The 20729-nt window shown below is 36.2% G+C and overlaps 1 protein-coding gene across 1 annotated transcript in view; it reads left to right on the top strand.

Moving 5' to 3' along the window:
• The window catches only part of LOC131841994 (E3 ubiquitin-protein ligase Nedd-4), a 46649-nt gene that overhangs the window by 9862 nt on the left and 16058 nt on the right, over positions 1-20729 (top strand). Inside the window, exons 3-10 of the mRNA XM_059190429.1 lie at positions 5650-5731; positions 6889-6927; positions 7727-7896; positions 11336-11486; positions 12387-12446; positions 13429-13544; positions 14797-14917; positions 19192-19779. Of these exons, the coding sequence (XP_059046412.1) occupies positions 5650-5731; positions 6889-6927; positions 7727-7896; positions 11336-11486; positions 12387-12446; positions 13429-13544; positions 14797-14917; positions 19192-19779 (1327 nt within the window). The remainder of the gene's footprint in view (positions 1-5649; positions 5732-6888; positions 6928-7726; positions 7897-11335; positions 11487-12386; positions 12447-13428; positions 13545-14796; positions 14918-19191; positions 19780-20729) is intronic.

The raw sequence follows: 20729 nt of genomic DNA, 5'->3' as shown, positions 1-20729 counted from the left end.
ATTCGAAGTTATGTTCTGCATAGTTTGTAAACAAGCTGACGGCTGACCTCATGTCATTAGTCAGGTCAATCAGAACTGGATGGCTGCATGGTATACTACTACTACTATAGTAGTACTATATACTACTATAGTAGTAGGCAACAGGGGCGGATCGTGAATTTGTGGGGCCCTGGGCTAAATCTACTTAAGGGCCTAGCTACCGTACCTAAATACTCGACTAAAAAAAGCACCGACCAAAAATAAGGGACTAGAAATTCACCGTTACTTTCGATAGACGCGCACTTTTTAACATTCTAGATATTTTTCTATATTCTAAATATCGTTTCAGTGGGGACTGGTGGCCCTTTGTATCCTCAGGGTCCTGGGCTGCAGCCCAAAAAGCCCTTAGGTAGATCCGCCCCCAATGAGCTCCCCATACGAATTACTTATCGTGTCACTTTGCTGAGATTCTAATTTTATGTACTGTATTTTTGTATGCATGTATAATGTTTAAGTGCATGATATAATGTAATTGTTATTTTGGCAATACGAACACAATCCTTTAGAGAATGTGGACTTGGGCATCGACACGACAGTGGCCGCTAAGGCCTCGGCATAGCCAGGCCCTTCTTCCTCACTGGGCACTGGGGACACGTGCCCAGGGCCCCGCGATGGATTGGGCCCCCTAGTCTAGTCTAGTCCCTACTCCATTACCAAACGATAACCGATAGCTACTCTACGCTCGCCTGAAAATCAGTCTTAACAAATACTTATCGACTATGGTCAATTTGTTTGTTTTTGTTAATTTTTTAATACATGTCTCGTGTCATTAGCCAGGTCAATCAGAACTGAATGGCTGCATGGTACTAGAGTAGTAGGCACACACTAATGAGCTCCTCATACAAATTACTTATCTCATTATTTTGCTGATTCCAATTTTATTTATTGTATTTTGTATGCATGTATAATTTTTTAAGTGCATGATAAAATGTAATTGTTACTTTCTGTGAGATAAAGAGTTTTTCATGCATCCATGATAATAGTGTAATGGATCGGTGGACTTGGTTGTCTAAATGATGAAAACACGTATAGAATGTGATAGTAAACTATGATAAACAGCGGCTGCAGGGTTACCTAGTAGATATATAATAATAACCAAAGACAATTCATAAAGCGCCATCTTGTTATCTACTCCTTTTCTCACCATATCCTCTTTTACACAGTCCATCCATTTCTTTCGGTCTTCCTCTACCCTTATAACCATCTACATTAAAATGTAACACTGTCCTTAGGATATGATATTCATTCCTACGCATTACATGTCCATACCACGATAGACGATTACCCTTTTTTTTTCTCAGGACAATTCACACAGCGCCATCTAGACCCAAGTTAAGCTAGCTAAAGCTTGCGTTATGGATGCTAGATATCTGATACACATACATAGATATATATATTTTCGTAAATGCATACATATTATACATAGAAAATACCCAGACCGATACAAACAATCATACTCATGAATACAAATATTTGTGCCGTGCGAGGAATCGAACCCGCGACCATCGGATGTAAGGCGGTGTGACCACTGAGGCCGTTAAACAGTCGCCGCCGTTTTTAACCTCTCCGAGTTAGTATAACCAGTAAATAAATAAATATATAATACAAGTGTAACACAAGTTGTAACCCGTAGATAACTGTATTGATTTTGCAATTATTAATTTATATTTTTGTATTTATTATGTATATATACTTACATAAGCGACATGCCCTGGCTTCACACGGATGCATTACAAATCTTTGGATTTCTCGGCTTGTTCTATACTATAACACGCATATATTATACATATATGTTCCATACTAGTAATTCCCAAAGGTCTATATAGAGCCCCAGAGGTCAATGACAACGTGCCCTTATGTTTCGTATATTTTATATTAGCTGTTACCAGCACTTTGTCCGCGTGAAATATAATTTTAGAAAATTTAAAGTATTTTATACTAGCTGTTACCACAACTTCGTCCGCGTGGAATTTAACTATATTTTTCGAAAATAAAAGTAGCCTAAGTCACTTCTTATTACATCAGCTACCTGGCAAAAAAGTCCCGTCAAAATCGGTCCAACCATTTCAGAGATTAGCCGGAACAAACAGACAGACAGATAGACAAAAATTAAAAAAAATATTTTGGTGTATGTACCGTATTTATATTCATAGGCATGTAGTAAAAAACGGTTATTTCAATATTACAAACAGACACTCCATTTTTTAAATATGTATATATATAATTATATATATATATTTATATAAATAATATGTATATATATAAAAAAATGCTTCCTACCCCGTTAAGTCAGCTATCACGCAATTAAACGAACTGGAGACTTTTTTCAAACAATAACAATTTTTTTATGTCTGTACTTCACAGTCGAGTCTATTTCCTGAACTGAACAAAAAATGATATACAAAAAATATTATACGTATGTCATGATTTGCTATAAATACTGTCTTAATAATGGAATAAATGTGGATTATTGCCGCTACCGTAAGAAAGTTAATAGAGGGAGCCACTAAGTTATGCCGTGGAGATAGCAGCGCCATATTCTCCAGACTACCTTTCTAGAATGAATATCTGTGCCTAAGGCTAGTCTATGGCATGCCATGTCACATTGGTGGTGGGGCAATAGCGAGTACTGGGGAGAGAATACATTTGAGAGGACACTTAGGTCTTGATAGTTGAGTATACACAATAGGACAACTAAGTAGTACCATTTACAGTTAATATAATACGTACGCTTATCTTATATATTTAATTGGTTTAGCACTCCTTCTTTCTGATGGTCTTGGGTTCGATGCTTCGTACGGTACAAACATTTGTATTCAGGGGTATGATTGTTTATATTTGTCTGGGTGTTTTCTATGTATATTATGTATGTATTTACAAAAACGTGTATCTAAGTGTATCCGTCAGTTGCCTAGTACCCACAACACAAGCTTTGCTTAGCTTAAAACTAGATGGTGCTGTGTGAATTGTCTAGAGATATTTTTGTTATTAATAATTCAACGAAGTTTTCATGTTTTTTTTTTGTTTGGACTACCTACTGTAATGCCCAATTTACACTCAGCCCGAGTGGGCAGAGAAGTGAGCAGCGCAAGAGTGGAAACACTTCCCATGCCATTGGCCCTGCCACTCGCGCTGCCCGGCGCTCCCTCGATTGTCGGTTGTTCGTGCGCGAGTCAAAGGACTGGCAGCGCGAGTGGCAGCGTGTTTTTACATTCAGCCCTCTCGCTCAGTTGGAAGCGGCTGAATGTAAACATAGCATAATGCAGTTGGCCGCAGCTGGCCTTTACAGCTTCACCGGACGATAGGGGGCGAGTGCAGATGGCACTCCAAACCAAAGGAAGGGCTTATGTAGCGACTAAAGGCCAACTCCCGCCTGACGGATACGTCTTTACTCTGAGGGCACCACTAGGCGTTCGAACTTCGGCTCAGGCCGTCGTAATTTCGATCCCCGTTTGAATTGGATGGGGGATCGATCTGAGGGGTGAATTAGTAGACATACTCTCGGGAAGCCTTGTGGCGAAGGCGTGTGGATTGTTCAACATAATCTATACATCTATACATATAAATAAAATTGGAGTGTCTGTTTGTAATATTGAAATAACCGTTTTTTACTACATGCATATGAATATAAATACCGTATATGCACCAAAATAACATTTTTTACAAATTTTATCGGTCTGTTTATTTCGGCTATTCTCTGAAATCGCTGGACCGATTTTGACGGGACTTTTATTGGCAGGTGGCTGATGTAATAAGGAGTAACTTAGGCTACTTATATTTTAGAAAAAATCTTTTTGTTTTAGAAAAATAAGGTAATTTACACCGCGGACGAAGTCCCAGGATCAGCTAATTTGAACTAAAATCTTTCCTTACCGACCATTGTGTGTTGGTATAAAAATGTTTAGATTTAATACTTTGATTGTTCAATTGACCGATTACGATAATGACCCGCGGGTCGCATGACGTAACTGCACTGATTGGGTCATGTGAGTCATTTTTGTAATTGTAACGTCTATAGTACCATCAGGGTTGCCAACCATACTTTATAATAACGTATCCAACTTTATTTTTGGTAATTATACTTTGTACTTTTACATACAAATAAAGTATGCAAAAATACTTTATTTTCATTTTCAACCTTTATTGTGATGCATAAAACAAAATATCTATTATGAAAATGACTTTATTTTCAACCTTTACTGTGATGCATAATACAAAATACTCATTATGGGTATTAAGAACAAAAGAAGGCATAAACTAAATATCTCCTTTGGAAAGTGCACACTATCCTGAGGAGATAAACTATCGCTCCTAAAAAATATCCTTTAATTTTGTCCCTAACTGATTTAGGCAGCGAGCTCTAAAATAAATAATAAATAAATAACCCTGGACAGCTAATACAGCGCCATCTAGTCCCACGGTAAGCAGAGCTTGTGTTATGGGTACTAGACAACTGATATACTTTTTTAATGTAAATATATACATAATGTACATAGAAACCACCCAGACCGATACAAACAATCATACTCATGAATACAAATGTTTGCAAGGAATCGAACCCGCGACCATCGGAAGTAAAGCGGTGTGCTTAACTGCTAGTCCACCGAGGCCGTAAGGACGAATTGAATAGATCTGTGTAGGTATATATGTATGCTATAGGTCTAAAGCACAGAGTACCCTTAATAAAAAAATACTCTGTTTTCAAATGAGATTGTACGCTTTTGTCACGTAGGCCAATCGTATAGGTATTGGGTTTTATTGCGAGTTTTCCTTCTTTTATACGTATATAGGTGTTTTTATAACTTATTTTACTAATGGTCAAACAGGTCAAGGTGATATTTCCCCCGATCCAAATATCTATCCACACAAGATCCACTTATTCGGATATATCTTATCCATAATATAGATATCTTATCCACCAAAGATCTTATTCTGAAAGAGTCTATGGAGGTTGTATTGTGATGATTTTAAAGATACAAGTATGTTAGCCATCTTAGAAGTTTTTGACCGGAACTAAACAACTGACCAAATAATAATAATATCTCCAGGTCAAGGTGATATTTCCACCGATCCAAATTTTGTTCTACTTATTCTTAAAGAGTCTATGAAAGTTGTATTGTGATTAATTGAAAGATACAAGTCACTTATTATAATACTGGCTTAACTCAAAAATTAAAAATTTTGGAAATTCCACCTTATAAATGTGGTATTAAAGTCTGATTTAAAATTACTGAATTACACCAGTATTTTACTAGATATGCGAAGTATCTTAGCCATCTTAGAAGTTTTTGACCAGAACTAAACAATTAACCAAATAATAATAATATCTCAGGCAGTTTATATACCGCCATCCAGACCCAAACTAATTAGAGCTTGGGTTATAGAATGGTGCAGTTAAGTATCAAATCAGTCAATCAAACAAGTCATTTCATTGGTCACACTAATAGTGTACGACTTACCGAGAAGAGAGGGACACCCAATATAGATACTAGACAACTGATATAAACACATATATATACAAAATATTATATATATATATATATATATATATATATATATACAGACTTTTTTATTATTAATATTAATAAGACTGTTTGTCCTCAATTTCAGTGATCCGTATGTGCGTGTGGAGCTGCAGAAAGTAGACGGCGACTTCACGCTAGAAACGTTTCTAACCAAAACAAAGAAAAAGGTAATTGCATAGTGCACTGCAAACTGACCGCCGCTTTAAACACACAAGCAGACAAAATATCTCAAATTCAAAATATCTTTATTCATGTAGTTCTATTACAGACTCTTATGATATGTCAAATCTACCGTCAGTTCGGAAATGAGAACGGAGATTTCGAGATGAGAACTGACAAGAAACTCAGCTCGAATTATTTTCAAATAAGTGTACATGTTTACAATTATTGTAAACATGAATTATGATTATATTTTTTGTTTTTTGCATTAGCATATGCTGGTGGTCACTCTATTCTCCCAAATTGAATTTTAATGACTGTGTAATCGGAATGATTTCGAGATGAGAAAAACTGACAAGAAACTCAGCTCTTATTCTTTTCAAATGACTATCAAAATATCTTTATTCATGTAGGTCTATTACAGACTCTTATGATATGTCAAATCTATCGTCAGTTCGGAATGATTTCGATATGAGAAGAACTGACTCAGCTCGTATTCTTTTCAAATGACTGTCAAAATATCTTTATTCATGTAGGTCTATTACAGACTCTTATGATATGTCAAATCTACCGTCAGTTCGGAATGATTTCGATATGAGAAGACTGACAAGAAACTCAGCTCGTATTCTTTTCAAATGACTGTCAAAATATCTTTAATCATGTAGGTCTATTACAGACTCTTATGATATATCAAATCTACCATCAGTTCGGAATGATTTCGATATGAGAAGACTGACAAGAAACTCAGCTCGTATTCTTTTCAAATGACTGTCAAAATATCTTTATTCATGTAGGTCTATTACAGACTCTTATGATATGTCAAATCTACCATCAGTTCGGAATGATTTCGATATGAGAAGACTGACAAGAAACTCAGCTCGTATTCTTTTCAAATGACTGTCAAAATATCTTTATTCATGTAGGTCTATTACAGACTCTTATGATATGTCAAATCTACCGTCAGTTCGGAATGATTTCGAGATGAGAAGAACTGACAAGAAACTTAGCTCGTATTCTTTTCAAATGACTGTCAAAATATCTTTATTCATGTAGGTCTATTACAGACTCTTATGATATGTCAAATCTACCATCAGTTCGGAATGATTTCGAGCTAAGAACTGACATAAAACAAACATTTATGAATTTTTCTCTGTTCTGTTTTCAGACTTTAAATCCTAAATGGAATCAGGAGTTTGTATTTAAGGTAATTGTTTTATATTTATTGTATTTTATAACAGAAAACAGCAATTTACAAATATATTTTACTAGCTACTCGCCCCGGCTTCGCACGGGTGTACATGTATTATATATATAAACCTTCCTCTAGACTCACTCTATCTATTATAAAAACTGCTTCAATATCCGTTGCGTAGTTTTAAGGATTTAAGCATATATAGGGACGGACAGACAGCGACAGCGACTTTATTTTATACTATGTAATGATAATGAAAATACATGTGTATGTGCAGCAAGAAAAAAAAGCACAGATCAGAATATCCATTAGAGATGGAACATAGTAGGTTGGTGTATAGACGCGCAAATGGCGCTAATGTTTACATGCAACAATATTATTTCTCGTTAATAGTTCCCGCGACTGTGAATCGATTAAATTCGGTAATTTCGGGTTTCGGTAGGATTCGGTGGCCTGGCCGTTTAACACCGCCTTATTTCGGATGGTCGCGGATTCGATTCCTCACAAATTACAAAACATTTGTATTTATGAGTATGATTGTCTGGGTGTTTTCTATGTATTTACAAAAAAAAAAGTATATCAGTTGTCTAGTACCCATAACACCAGCTCTGCCTACAGTGGGACTAGATGGCGTTGTGTTAATTGTTCAGGGTTATTTATTTATCATTAATTACACATGTAGTGGCAACTACTAAAAAATATATCTAAATGTATCTGTCAGTTGTCTGCTACCCATAACACAAGCTTTGCTCAACTTGGGATTAGATGGCGCTGTGTGAATTGTCCTGATATTATGGTTATTAATTTGCAGGTGAACCCCCAGGAGCACAAGTTGGTGATCCAGGTGTTCGACGAGAACCGGCTGACGAGGGACGACTTCCTCGGCATGGTGGAGGTGCCGCTGGCGGGCGTGCCCACAGAGAGTGCGGCCAACGTTAGACCCTCGCCGCTCAAGTACCCGCTGAGGCCTCGCAGGTCTGCGTAAGTGGTGCATGATGTGTTCTATTCTATCACCCCCCCCTCGCCCCCCACACCCTCCTCACCCCCTTTCTTCTTTCACTCACGTAGTATAGAGTATTATGAACAATGATATTTATTTATTTTATTTATTCATTTATTTCAGGCAACTAGGCCCATATTATAAATACCTTATAGACTAACATACATATAATATAATATTTAAAAACTAATACAATAATATTGTCTGTGTGATCACGGCACTGAAGACGGCAATCTGCCACGGTAGCGCCGATACACCACACCTTTCGGCCAGTAGTCCTCTTTCATGAAGGTGGGCAGCAAGTCGGTGGGGACCAGGGCCACAAACGCTTTGAAACTCGCGTTGTGACTCGACTTCAGCTGCGTTACCCTCAATGTCAGGTTACTCTTGGTACGAATATAATCGACAATGTCCTGCTCCTTAGTGGCGTAATGTAGACGGGACAGGTACATTGTCGTGGTCGGTGTAGCAGCACGCAGCAGAAAGTTGGGCCCAGTGAGTGCAGTGCCACAATGATTCCTATTGACCTTGTTTGTGCGCCTCTTCTTTTGTACCACGACGAAGCCATCATCGTCGCGGTTGCCAGTGGCAGCACACGTAGGGTCAATGTTCAGTGCCGTTTTTGGCACACGCCGCTGTACTGAAGCAGCCGGTTTGCTAGCGACGACGGCGGCAAAATCTCGACGCTGTGGTTGCACCGAGGATTATACTTACTAATATTATTGACGCGAAAGTTTGTGAGTATGGACGTTTGATACTCTTTCACGCAAAAACTACAGAACGGATTTTGATGAAACTTTACAGTAATATAGCTTATACACAAGAATAACAGATGGGCTATGATTTCAAAAGGATATTATGTAAATTAGACATATAATGTAAATGTCAAGTAAGTGTAATGCAGACCAAGTTGCATGGGTTAGCTAGTAATAATAAAAAAACAACTGCAATGAAGAAATCCATCTAGATAGAACTAGACAACTCCATAGTATTATACGTGTTTAATAGTTAGGAAATTATTTATATTGTTAAACGGGTCTTGAGGTGAATACTTCTATGGTAAATAAAGGTAAAAACAGACTATAGTCGAAACGTCGAAGTAAATACCATTATGATGGTGACAGGACTATGTACTATAGGATCCCTGGTCGTATGGTCGGACGGCGAAGTAAAAATGCTCGGTTGTTTGCACTTAGTAGGAAGGCACCTATCGGGTCGCTGTCTCGCCAGTGAATGCGGTCCGCTGCTTTTTTTTTTTCGGACTACACAAATGCTGTTGGCCGTAGCTGGCCTTTACAGCTTCACCGGACGTTGGACGGTCCGCTGCGCGGCCGCGCTGTTTATATAGACGCCCGACGGGTGGCCTTCCCTACTGCAACTGTACGTTGCGTGTGATTTATTTACACATAATTATTATTAACAAAAAATGATCTTATCTATACTTATATACAAATTCTGCTTATGCTAATTACTTATATTTAGAGCAATAAAAAATATATTTTATTGAGGATGACTTATTATACTAATTACAGCTAAAACTTATTTTCTAATCGATTCCGTCGTGTACACATTATTTACCTTAAAATTATTCGTGTTAAGACCCGGTTAACAATATAAATAATGTTTACTCGTATTAAACTCGAAAATTTAAAAGTAACTTGTACAGAGCAGTCCGTGCAGTCTCCGAAGGAAATATTTCCATGTAAATGGTGCATGATTTGTTTAATAACCATTCCCGGTTACTCAAGTATCTACAGAGTGGTCTAAGTATATTATATAGATTGCTTAGGTCTATGTCAATAGCTGCCCTTACACAGCCCCCTAAATAGCTACCCTTATTTATCGCACTCTTGATCGCGGCCGATTTAGCGCGGGAAATACAGCGCGCGCAACTGTGCGTTATTGTATTTTATCTGCCTTTACACGATACGTCCATTCACGCGCGATTCGCGCGCAACCGTGCGTTATTGTAATTTATCTGCCTGTACACGATACGTCCATTCACGCGCAACCGTGCGTTATTGTATTTTATCTGCCTTTACACAATACGTCCATTCACGCGCGCGACCGTGCGTTATTGTATTTTATCTGCCTTTACACGATACGTCCATTCACGCGCGCAACCGTGCGTTATTGTATTTTATCTGCCTTTACACGATACGTCCATTCACGCGCGCAACCGTGCGTTATTGTATTTTATCTGCCTTTACACGATACGTCCATTCACGCGCGCGACCGTGCGTTATTGTATTTTATCTGCCTTTACACGATACGTCCATTCACGCGCGCGACCGTGCGTTATTGTATTTTATCTGCCTTTACACGATACGTCCATTCACGCGCTATCGCGCGCGATTTAGCGCGGGAAAGGCAGCGCGCATCCGTGCGTTATTGTATTTTATTATTTGCCTTTACACGATACGTTCGTTCACGCGCTATCGCGCGCGATTTAGCGCGGGGTTCCAGCATAGTAAGGATTCGCGTGTGAAAGAGTGTACGTATAAAGGCAGTTATTTACATAGATGTGTTCTGTTGTCCCTTTATTGAACTATATAGCGTAATCTGTATAAGCCTCGCTGGCCAGGCCGTGGTTGGTGCATGATCTGTTTGAGTTTGATTGTTGTTTGTCTTACTTAGGTAGTATAACAGAGTGTTTTTTTTGTTAAAAATAGTATATAACATTTTTTGTACCGTATTGGGGATAATAAGGAGACTCATCGGCGACGAATCACTTGTGGCTAGGAGGCTTCAAAGTCTTAGTCACCGACGTAAAGAGGCTTGTCCATCGGTGTTCTATGAACTCCACAACCTCATTTCTCCAGCACTGTACAATAAGACGTACAGAGCGGCTCCTCCTATACACTGTTGACATCCTTGCTGCTCTTACCAACTGTTTTGCATCATTTCTCCTTATGCGAGCAGCTAAGGAGTGGAACTCTCTCCCAGCGTCTATGTTTCCTGCCTCTTACAACATTAGGCTTTCAAATCAAGAGTGAATAGGCACTATTCGAGCTTGTAGTAGCTTTGACTGCATCATCACTTAACATCAGGTGAGACTGCGGTCAAATGCGCTCAAATTTAGACATAAAAAATCGACCAATTGGTTCAGAATTTAGGAATTGAAAGAAAATTTAGAAAAGAATATTTTTTTATATAAATTTAGTTTTAAATGTCATTGCCCAATGGTTTAAAAACAATTGGAGACCTTTTAAAGACAGGCTCCGTTCATTTCTGTTGGAAGTGTTTTTATATTAATATGCTGAAGTTTTTTTTTCGAATTAAAATTCAAATCAAAATGCAAATTTTTAATTTTGAGTGATCATTTGTAATCAGTCATAAAAAACTAACGATAAAATATATAAGGTAGTTTGCGCGAAAATCCTACATGAACTAGTGATTTTGGAACGATGGTTTCGGCAGTGCTCGGTCCCGTGTTCGAGGTCACATCGAGGTGTACGCGGCGCTGGTGGGGCGCGTGGGGGAGCCGGGGCTGGCCGCCGCCGCCGACGCCGCCGCCGCCGACGACTGGGAGCTGGTGCAGCCCGCGCCCAACACCGGGGAGGTGCACTCGGTAACTACTCAGAAAAATAATCTTCATTCAAATAACCTAACAATACAAAAAAAATTACGTATTATATCAGTTGTCTAGTACCGAAAAACCTTGTCTGCTTAGCTTGGGACTAAATGGCGCTGTATGAATTGCCCTGAGATATTGTACACTATTACATTATACTTTGCCTGTAGACGCAGTTTATTTTAGAAATAGAAATAATGATTCGTTAAAATAAGGTTATTATAACGAATCATTATTTCTATTTCTAAAATAAACTGCGTCTACAGGCAAAGTAATATGAGCAATTTTGAATAGTCACATTTTTTATATTCTACTACTCGTTCAGAACGCAGATTCATCATAAGAAGAACGAGCAAGAGACTTGCGTGTTGCTTTTTTAATTAAATGTAATTAAATAAACATTAACTATGACTTTGCACGCGCCAAAGTACTTTTGAATAGTCAACATTCTTGATATTCTGCCAATAGTCCAGAACGCAGACTCATCACAAGAAGAACGAGCAATTGATGATTTTACTTAATTATATATTCTATCTTAGTTCCAAAAAGAATGATTAAAAATAAGTCAGTAAAATAATCAAAACCAAATCGTAGTGAATTTACCAGTAACTAACCGCAATGGTTTAGAAAGGGGAGGGGTGCCTGGAGGTCGATCTGATAGGACTATAAACATATAATTGCAATTCTCTCTCTCTCTCTCTCTTCTCTCTCTCTCTCTCTCTTCTCTCTCTCTCTCTCTCTCTCTCTCTCTCTCTCTCTCTCTCTCTCTCTCTCTCTCTCTCTCTCTCTCTCTCTCTCTCTCTCAGCCCCTCCCCCGGGAAATATGTATTGATACTAAATCCGCGTGATGGTGCGTAGAGATATATTTACCAACACTTAGAGAGGTATGGGTACCAGGTGGGGACGGTACCATCTACCATCGGCTGCGATTGGGAGCTGATCGACGCCCCGGAACTGGTAGTGCACTTTTATTATTTAACTTAGAGTTACTCTGCTGTTTTATATTGTGTAAGATTAGTATGACATCCTAATTTATTCTAAATTAATGGTGGAATGGAATAGCAATGAATAGAATTGGGGTTTGGAACTTAAATCATCATCATCATCATTCCAGTTTGGAAGACGTCCACTACTGAACAAAGGCCTCCCCCAAAGATCTCTTATCTGCACCTTAATTTTTGAAATATAAATAAAAAAATATTATATATTTGTGTACACTTTCTTCCATAAAAGTTTTATAGATTGATTCATTTCATGTATGAATCAAATCGATACAAATTTTTTATTAAATCTCTAAACATTTCTTGAAATGTTATTTATGTATTATGGAAAACTGTGATTTAGAGTTAAATTAAAGTTTTCTAACTAATAATTGCAACTGGAGGGATAAATTGACATGCATAGTCATAGTGCATGCAATGCAATATCTATGTATGTGAGTTTGTACAGGTTGATGCGTGAAATGGAACGTTGAGTGAAAGGGAAACAGATATATGTGAGAGAGAAAGCAAACAGCAAAAACCAAAAAAAAAGCAAGTTTGTACTTGCTTTTTTTATAAATAAATAATTTATAAAGCAACTGAATAGAGATAGAAATAAATAAATAATATTTTTTTCTGATCTGCTTTGGACTTTTATAGTTTCTACTAAAAAACCGTTAATTAATACTAATGTATTGCAAATGTAAGAAGGGATTGTTATTATTTGAAGAGAATATGAACCTTTATGTAATTAACTTACTCTACTCCACACACACTTAGAAGTCTAGTCCCAATCTAAGCAGAGCTTGTGTTATGTGTACTAGTCCTATAACCCAAGCTCTGCTTAGCTTGGGACTTCGAAACGCTGTGCTAACTGTCCTGATAAATAAAAAAAAAACTATCACTTGCTCTCACTAAATTCTACATATATGTCAGTGTTTATGGACATTATTCTACAGACGCTGGTGGGTGAGACTCTGCCACAAGGCTGGGAGGAGCGGCAGGACGGCAACGGCCGGACCTACTACGTGAACCACATCGAGAGGACCACCCAATGGGAACGGCCTACGTTCACGTGAGAATATTATATATTTTATTCAACGACGATCAGTGAGTTACTTTATGGATTCCTATTATACTAGCTGTGCTCACGGATTCACTCGCGTTAAATTTCAATATAAAATATAGGTGTTGTTATTATGTTAAAGTGTCATTAAAATTCGTTCAGTAGTTTTTGCGTGAAAGAGTTACAAACTTTCGCGTTTATAATATTATTAAGACTAGCAACCCGCCCCGACTTTGCACATGCCCAATATTTGAGGTTCAATGAGTAACGAATTTAATTGGATAAATATTTATATCATTTTTATAAAAACACCGTCGCAAATAAGGCATTATTTTAAAAGTAATTTGATTACCATAAAACAGGTTATTACTATAACCTTAAAAGATAGATATATGTCTGGGGATTTTTTTAATCTTTTTAAGGAGAACTATTCCGTCCATACTTATGTATTTTTTGTATAACTGTTTACGCAACGCTAGCAGCGGAAGTACTCAGTATGATTTTTTTGCCATAAATATATTAGCTAAAAGGATATAGCCATAAAGAGAGCAACAGATAATACTTAAAAAATAAAAAAAAAACCGAGCTAATGTTGCTGTAATAAATTTATTTTATAGATCTATACATCTATACATATAAATAAAATTGGAGTGTCTGTTTGTAATATTGAAATAACCGTTTTTTACTACATGCATATGAATATAAATACGGTACATACACACCAAAAAAACACTTTTTACAACTTGTCTGTCTGTCTAATCTGTTTGTTCCGGCAAATCTCTGAAATGGCTGGACCGATTTTAACGGGACTTTTTTGGCATGTAACTGATGTCAGAAGGAGAACTTAGGCTACTTTTATTTTGGAAAAATAAAGTTAAATTCCATGCGGACGAAGTCGCGGTTGCAGCTAGTTATAATAAAAATAAATAAATAAAATATACAAAAAACAGAAACTAAAACACCATTATGATGATATGGATGAATGTCGGTCCACCACAGTGCGGTTTTCTAGAAACTTTTTGCCACGCACAACTACATTGTGGAATCACCTTCCAGTAATGGCATTTCCGAACCTATACGATATTGAAACCTTCAAGAAAAGAGCTTATTCCTTCTTAAAAGGCCGCCAACGTACTTGCAATTCCGCTGGTGTTGCGGGTGCTCATAGGCCGCAGTAATCATTTACCATCAGGCGAGCCAGAAGCTCGTTTGTCCCCTGTACTATAACAAATAAATTTTAAACGTTACTTGTTTTAATTAGCCGCAACCAAAGCGTGGAGTCGCAAGCTGAGCGAATGGAGACAGCGGCCACTGAGTTCCAGAGGCGGTTCCACATCTCTGCAGACGATGAACACTCCAGCCCAGTATCCTCGCAGCACCAGGTAATATACACCGTATATATTGAAGCATAAGATACATTTTGCTTTGTATAACTGACTTATAACTTGGCAAATTTTAGGTATATTAATATACGCCGTATATATTCATATATAAGAAACATTTTGAAATGCTCGACTGACATAAAACTTAGCAAATTCACTGTATATATTGATTTATAACATACATTTTGCATTGTCCAACTGATTTTAAGTTGTCAAACTTTAGATAAATTAATATACACCGTATATTTTAAATCTTAAGATACATTTTGGATTGCCCGTCTGACTTATAACTTATCAAACTTTCGGTACATTAATATGCACCGTATATATTCATTTATAAGATACATTTTGCATTGTCCGACTGACATATAACGTATCAAAGTATAGGTACATGTTTCCTTTAGAGTTGTATTTTTGATTGAGTCTCAATAATGACTGAATATTGAACCTTATTATTAGGGGTATAAGGTACAGATTTATTATACAGAGTTGCTGGTTTTGGTATACAAATATTTTAGTACAGCATCAGGGTTGGCAAAAATTAGTTATACATTGAATAAAATATTCTGAGAACTAGCAACTGTTTTCCAGAATCCAAATGTATTGATGGACCATTCCTATAGTAATTCATTGATGGCAATTTTTTTATACAGTCCCCATAGGTCGTGGCGTCATAGGTCATACCTATTTTTTGGCTACATGCAGTTATTACCTAGCAGGGTAATAACTGCATGTCAAAACAGAAGATAGCATTGTTCTGTTTTGAATTGTCAAATATGGCAATGAAAATACTGTACACTATTATCTTTTATTCCGTTATTTTATAGTCTCCTGATATTGTAGGTGTTTAAATACTGTTTGTGTTAACGGTTTACCATCAGACCAGACGTGTGCTTGTATAAACAAGTACATTATTTTAGCACATTCGGTGTAAAAAATGACCGGAAATGATTATTGTCTAGAATTCATAACTAATTGATAATTACTATTCATTGATATCTACAATCAGTTGATAAATTTGTCGTGATTGATAAATCAAGGCGATTATTGACTAGGTCCGGATTGAGGTATTGATCAATAGCTAAAATAGTTTAATAAGTATTTGTTTGATACCTGGTTGTTGATTGATAAGTTAATAACTAATGATACTTGAGTTTTTTTTTATCAAAACAACCATAATTAAATATATGTAAAAACAATTAACAGGGTATTATTTTTTAGGATTGAAAATTGGGTTTGATTGATAACTAGGTCTTAACACGTTAAGGATCGCATTGAAAAACCTTATTTCTCACATAGAGACCGACATTTTTTTTATTGTTAATTACGTATATAATTTTTTAAATATAATAATAATAATAATCTCAGGACAATTCACACAGCGCCATCTAGTCCCAAGTTAAGCTAGCTAAAACTTGTGTTATGGGTACTAGATAACTGATACAAGTACATAGATGTTTTTTTCGTAAATACATACATAATATACATAGAAAATACCCAGACCGATACAAACAGTCATACTCGTGAATACAAATGTTTGTGCCGCGCGAGGAATCGAACCCGCGACCATTGGACGTAAAGCGGTGTGCTGGACCGCTATACCACCGAGGTCGTCAAATATGTATTTAGTGTACAATAATTTGAGGTAGACAACCTAGATTTATTTCAATTAGTGCCCACGGGTGATCACCCGGTCCCAACGTGTAAATTTACTTCCGCTGCGGAGTGACCCACCGGTGGGCATGTGGTCTTTAACGTGTTAATCAAATATTAAGAAGTGAAACTTATAACTTTTGAAAATATGTATGTATGTATGTATTAACACAGTAGAATGCATGTACGATTGTATCTTAGACTATTTTAAAAATATCTAATCAAAATGCAAGTAAATTGTTTATTATTGTACATTGCATACATTATTTGATGTAGCATGTATTCTAGAATATAAAACACTAAATATTATTACAATATTTGAGTGTTAAATGGCATTTTATTATCATTTTTTGTATGGAATAAACAACAAGATAAGGAACAATGTACTAAACTGTACCATTATTTTATTTCAATTCATTTAGTCTTTTAATGATTTTTATATTAATTTCTTTTGAGACGATGGCGAATTATACTCCAATTGGAGTCCAATAATGCACTTTTTATTTACTATTAATAAATAATATGACTAAAAGTAATATAAAAGTAATATTTTATTTATTAATAAATATAATTTTTTTGGTAAATAAAATACTTTAAAAATAAAACTTTAAATAATTTAAATAATGATTTATTCTATTCTATTATAACAAAGTGTTAGTTTTCTATTTTCTATTAAATATTAATGGAGCTTTATGTAGTAAACATTAAAAGAAAGAGAAGAAAAACAACATTACATGTTTTATTTATACAATAGAAAAATAAATTAAAAGCAAAATCAAATTAATAAATAAACCAAAGAAAATCTTGTCTTGTTAGTTATTCTGTGCTTTGTGTTTTATTATAGTTTTTTTTTACTAAATTCAGCTTTGAAGCAATTTTATTTGAAAATTTTTAGATATGTGTGTCAGAGGAAAAATAAATTATTGTCTATATGCATGATCTATGAACATAGATGTTTGAGTATTGCATGTAAATATTTAGTACCTTGTCGAAGTAATCTTCGGACAGATATTGAATGAGTCAAATGTATTACAAATAACTTTTAACTATGACACGGTGTTAAATGTATAAAGATTCTAAAGGGAGTTTAGTATACAAATTTGCAGAGTAGGAAGTGATATATAGACATTAATGCAGAAATGCGGACATATCTTCACTAACAATCGTAACTAACTTGGAAATCATTTCATGAAGTTGTGTACTCACTCTATGTACTCTATTATAAATATCATCTACCAGCTACTCGCCCTGGCTTCGCACGGGTGTACATGTATTATATATAGCGTATGCTGGTGGTCACACTATTCTCCCAAGTTTGAATTTAAAAATTAATCTGTATTACATGTATAATATTAATTTGAAAAGAATACGAGCTGAGTTTCTTGTCAGTTCTTCTCATCTCGAAATTATTCCGAACTGACGGTAGATTTGACATATCATAAGAGTCTGTAATAGACCTACATGAATAAAATAAATTATGATTTCTTTTTAATTTTATGAACCTTCTTCTTGAATTATTCTATCTATTAAAAAAATTGCTTCAAAATCCGTTGCGTATTTTTAAAGATTTAAGCACATATAGGGACGGACAGATAGCGATAGCGACTTTGTTTTATACTATCTAATGATGATATATTAATAGATAAAGCAGAAACATTGTATCCCGTTTTTTTATATTAAAATTTGAGCGCGTTTGACCGCAATCTCACCTGATGTTAAGTGATGATGTGGTCTAAGCTGTTACACACAAGCTCGAATAGTGCCTATTCAATCTTCACTTGAAAGACCCAATGTTGTAAGAGGCAGGAAAAATAGACACTGGTAGAGAGTTCCACTCCTTAGCTGCTCGCATAAGGAAAGATGTGCAAAACGAGTGGTTCGAGCAGCTGGGAAGTCAACAGTGTATGGGTAGAGCCGCTCTCTACGTCTTGTTGTAATTAGTATAAACTCAAAATTTAAAGTGAAGCCTACTTTTATTACAGTAGGGAGAACTGCACCCAAATCTGTTAACAATTTCTTAGATCAATTTTACAATAATTAATATTATTTACTTAGAGTTCTATTGCGTTGATAAAGTCACCAATAATAGTTTTCTCCACATATCAACCATGTAAATGGCGATCAGTTACATACATTTTGTATAATTATGGATTTTAAATAATTTCGGTAAATTATCTAAACCAACCAAACCAAACCAACTCAAAATCTCTATCCAGACATTCAGATTAGTTACCGCTTGTTGAAATAATACTATTTGTTAGCCTGTAACTAGAGTGAGTGCACAACTGAACGTTACTGACAATGATATTAATGCTATCATTGCAACACAGACACTAATAGGGCGGGTGTCCACACCAACAAACAACTCGCAGACAAACATTGTGTTGTCCTCACTGTCATAGACAATTCAAGCACACAGATATCTAACACTATCCTAAGATCTATCCATAACGTTTCCATTGCAATAAACAATAACAGTTCTATTTCTAATAACAAAAAAATAAACAGTCACCCTGCAAACTTATATGTGCAGCCATGTAAAAAAATGAACCAGAAAACGCGACCAAATCCAACCTGCAGACATAAGTTTGTAGCACATAATATAAAATATTCTCTAACAGGAGGATCTAAGCAATAGAAGCGGGGCGACAAATTCAACAGAGCCAACACCTTTTTCCACACCAATACGTTCCCCAGATATAGTAACAGAGGGAACAGGAGGTGACGTTCTCGAGGAAGAATCAGAGAATGTTGCGCAGACTAGTTTAAGTGAAACCGACTGTGATAGTAATTTAAGGGATAACTGTGAAGACGATGTTGTATGCGCAAACGAGGCTATAGAGCGTGTACGCAACGCGGATCAGGACAACGACAATGATGTTGCTCAAGTCGACGGTGATGAGAATGCTAGTCAAGAAACAGAGGCTGTACATAATGGTGCAGATGCAGAGCTAGAAAGCGAGAGAATTAATATTAACGAGGAGAGTCAAACGCAAGTTACAGATGAGAATGCGATAGAAGTTGAAAATGACAATAATCAGGTTATTGAACGGCGAGAGAATGGAGAAGTAGAACTAACTGGGAATGAGACAGATGAGTTTGCAGAAGAGTCGTTGACGTTTGACGAGAACCATTTCAGTACACCGACCGGGGCTAGTCCGACGAGGTCGCCAGTCACTCGACGTAGGACGGCGAGTTCGGATTCTGAGGTAAGATTGGTTGGTACTGGGGCGTGTGGCGTGACGCGTATGTACATATCATCGCTTACTATACAATAACTACATTCATTTCAATTGCATCGGTTTTGGCGTTTACCATGGGTACAACTAAAACAGTTTTTACCATTATGCTTTACTATATATATCATTTAGTTAACATTCTTCGTTCATTTATATATATGTCTATGAATTAGCTAAAGTTCATCACAGGTACATATTTATCCCCATCGGACTGACTGACACATATTGCTGATTATTTAAATATTGTTTTTATACATCTACTATTATTATTATTATTTTAATTATAAGAATTATAATAATTAATGAACACATAAATCTTTTTTTTATACAATATGTATAACTTGACTTATTAAAACAAATATAACAAAATGGTCATACCTATTGTATACATTAACTGCGCTGTGTGAATTGCACTGGAATATTTTTAACGCATGCGTATTGTAAAAATAGCACCATCCAATATCATACATAATAACAATTACAATCATACAAATCTGTTCATAATGCTTCGAAATTATACTGAGTTTTTGTATTAAAATGCATTTCTTCTTTTTATTTTCTATTTCAGTTGTTATTTGCTTTCACATTTAATATAGTTTTACACACATGACTAAGTAGTGTATATACCGCGTCACTGCCTGCACAGCCTTTTGGAGTGCTTTGGGAAATTGTCTATGAGGATTTGTGAGGTACAACATGCCACTGTGATGTCCATCGTGCTTTCGTCTCTAACACAGCGTACGACGGCTTATAATCGACTGTAACTTGTGATTGTCCCATATCTGTGTTGTTTGAAGGCGCGATATTAGTATGCGGAAATCCTTAGGTATTACACGTAGGGCTGGAGTTACTTCCTTTTCTATCTGACTTACATGTAACTTAGTTTTGTTGCTAGTAGAGTGCTTTGTAATTTCAGTAAT

The sequence above is a fragment of the Achroia grisella genome, unplaced genomic scaffold (genome assembly GCF_030625045.1).
Source record: "Achroia grisella isolate CSIRO2021 unplaced genomic scaffold, CSIRO_AGI_Agris_v1 utg1080, whole genome shotgun sequence".
NCBI lineage: Eukaryota > Metazoa > Arthropoda > Insecta > Lepidoptera > Pyralidae > Achroia > Achroia grisella.
The sequence above is the reverse complement of the archived record's forward strand: the minus strand, read 5'-3'. Positions and strand labels throughout refer to the sequence as shown.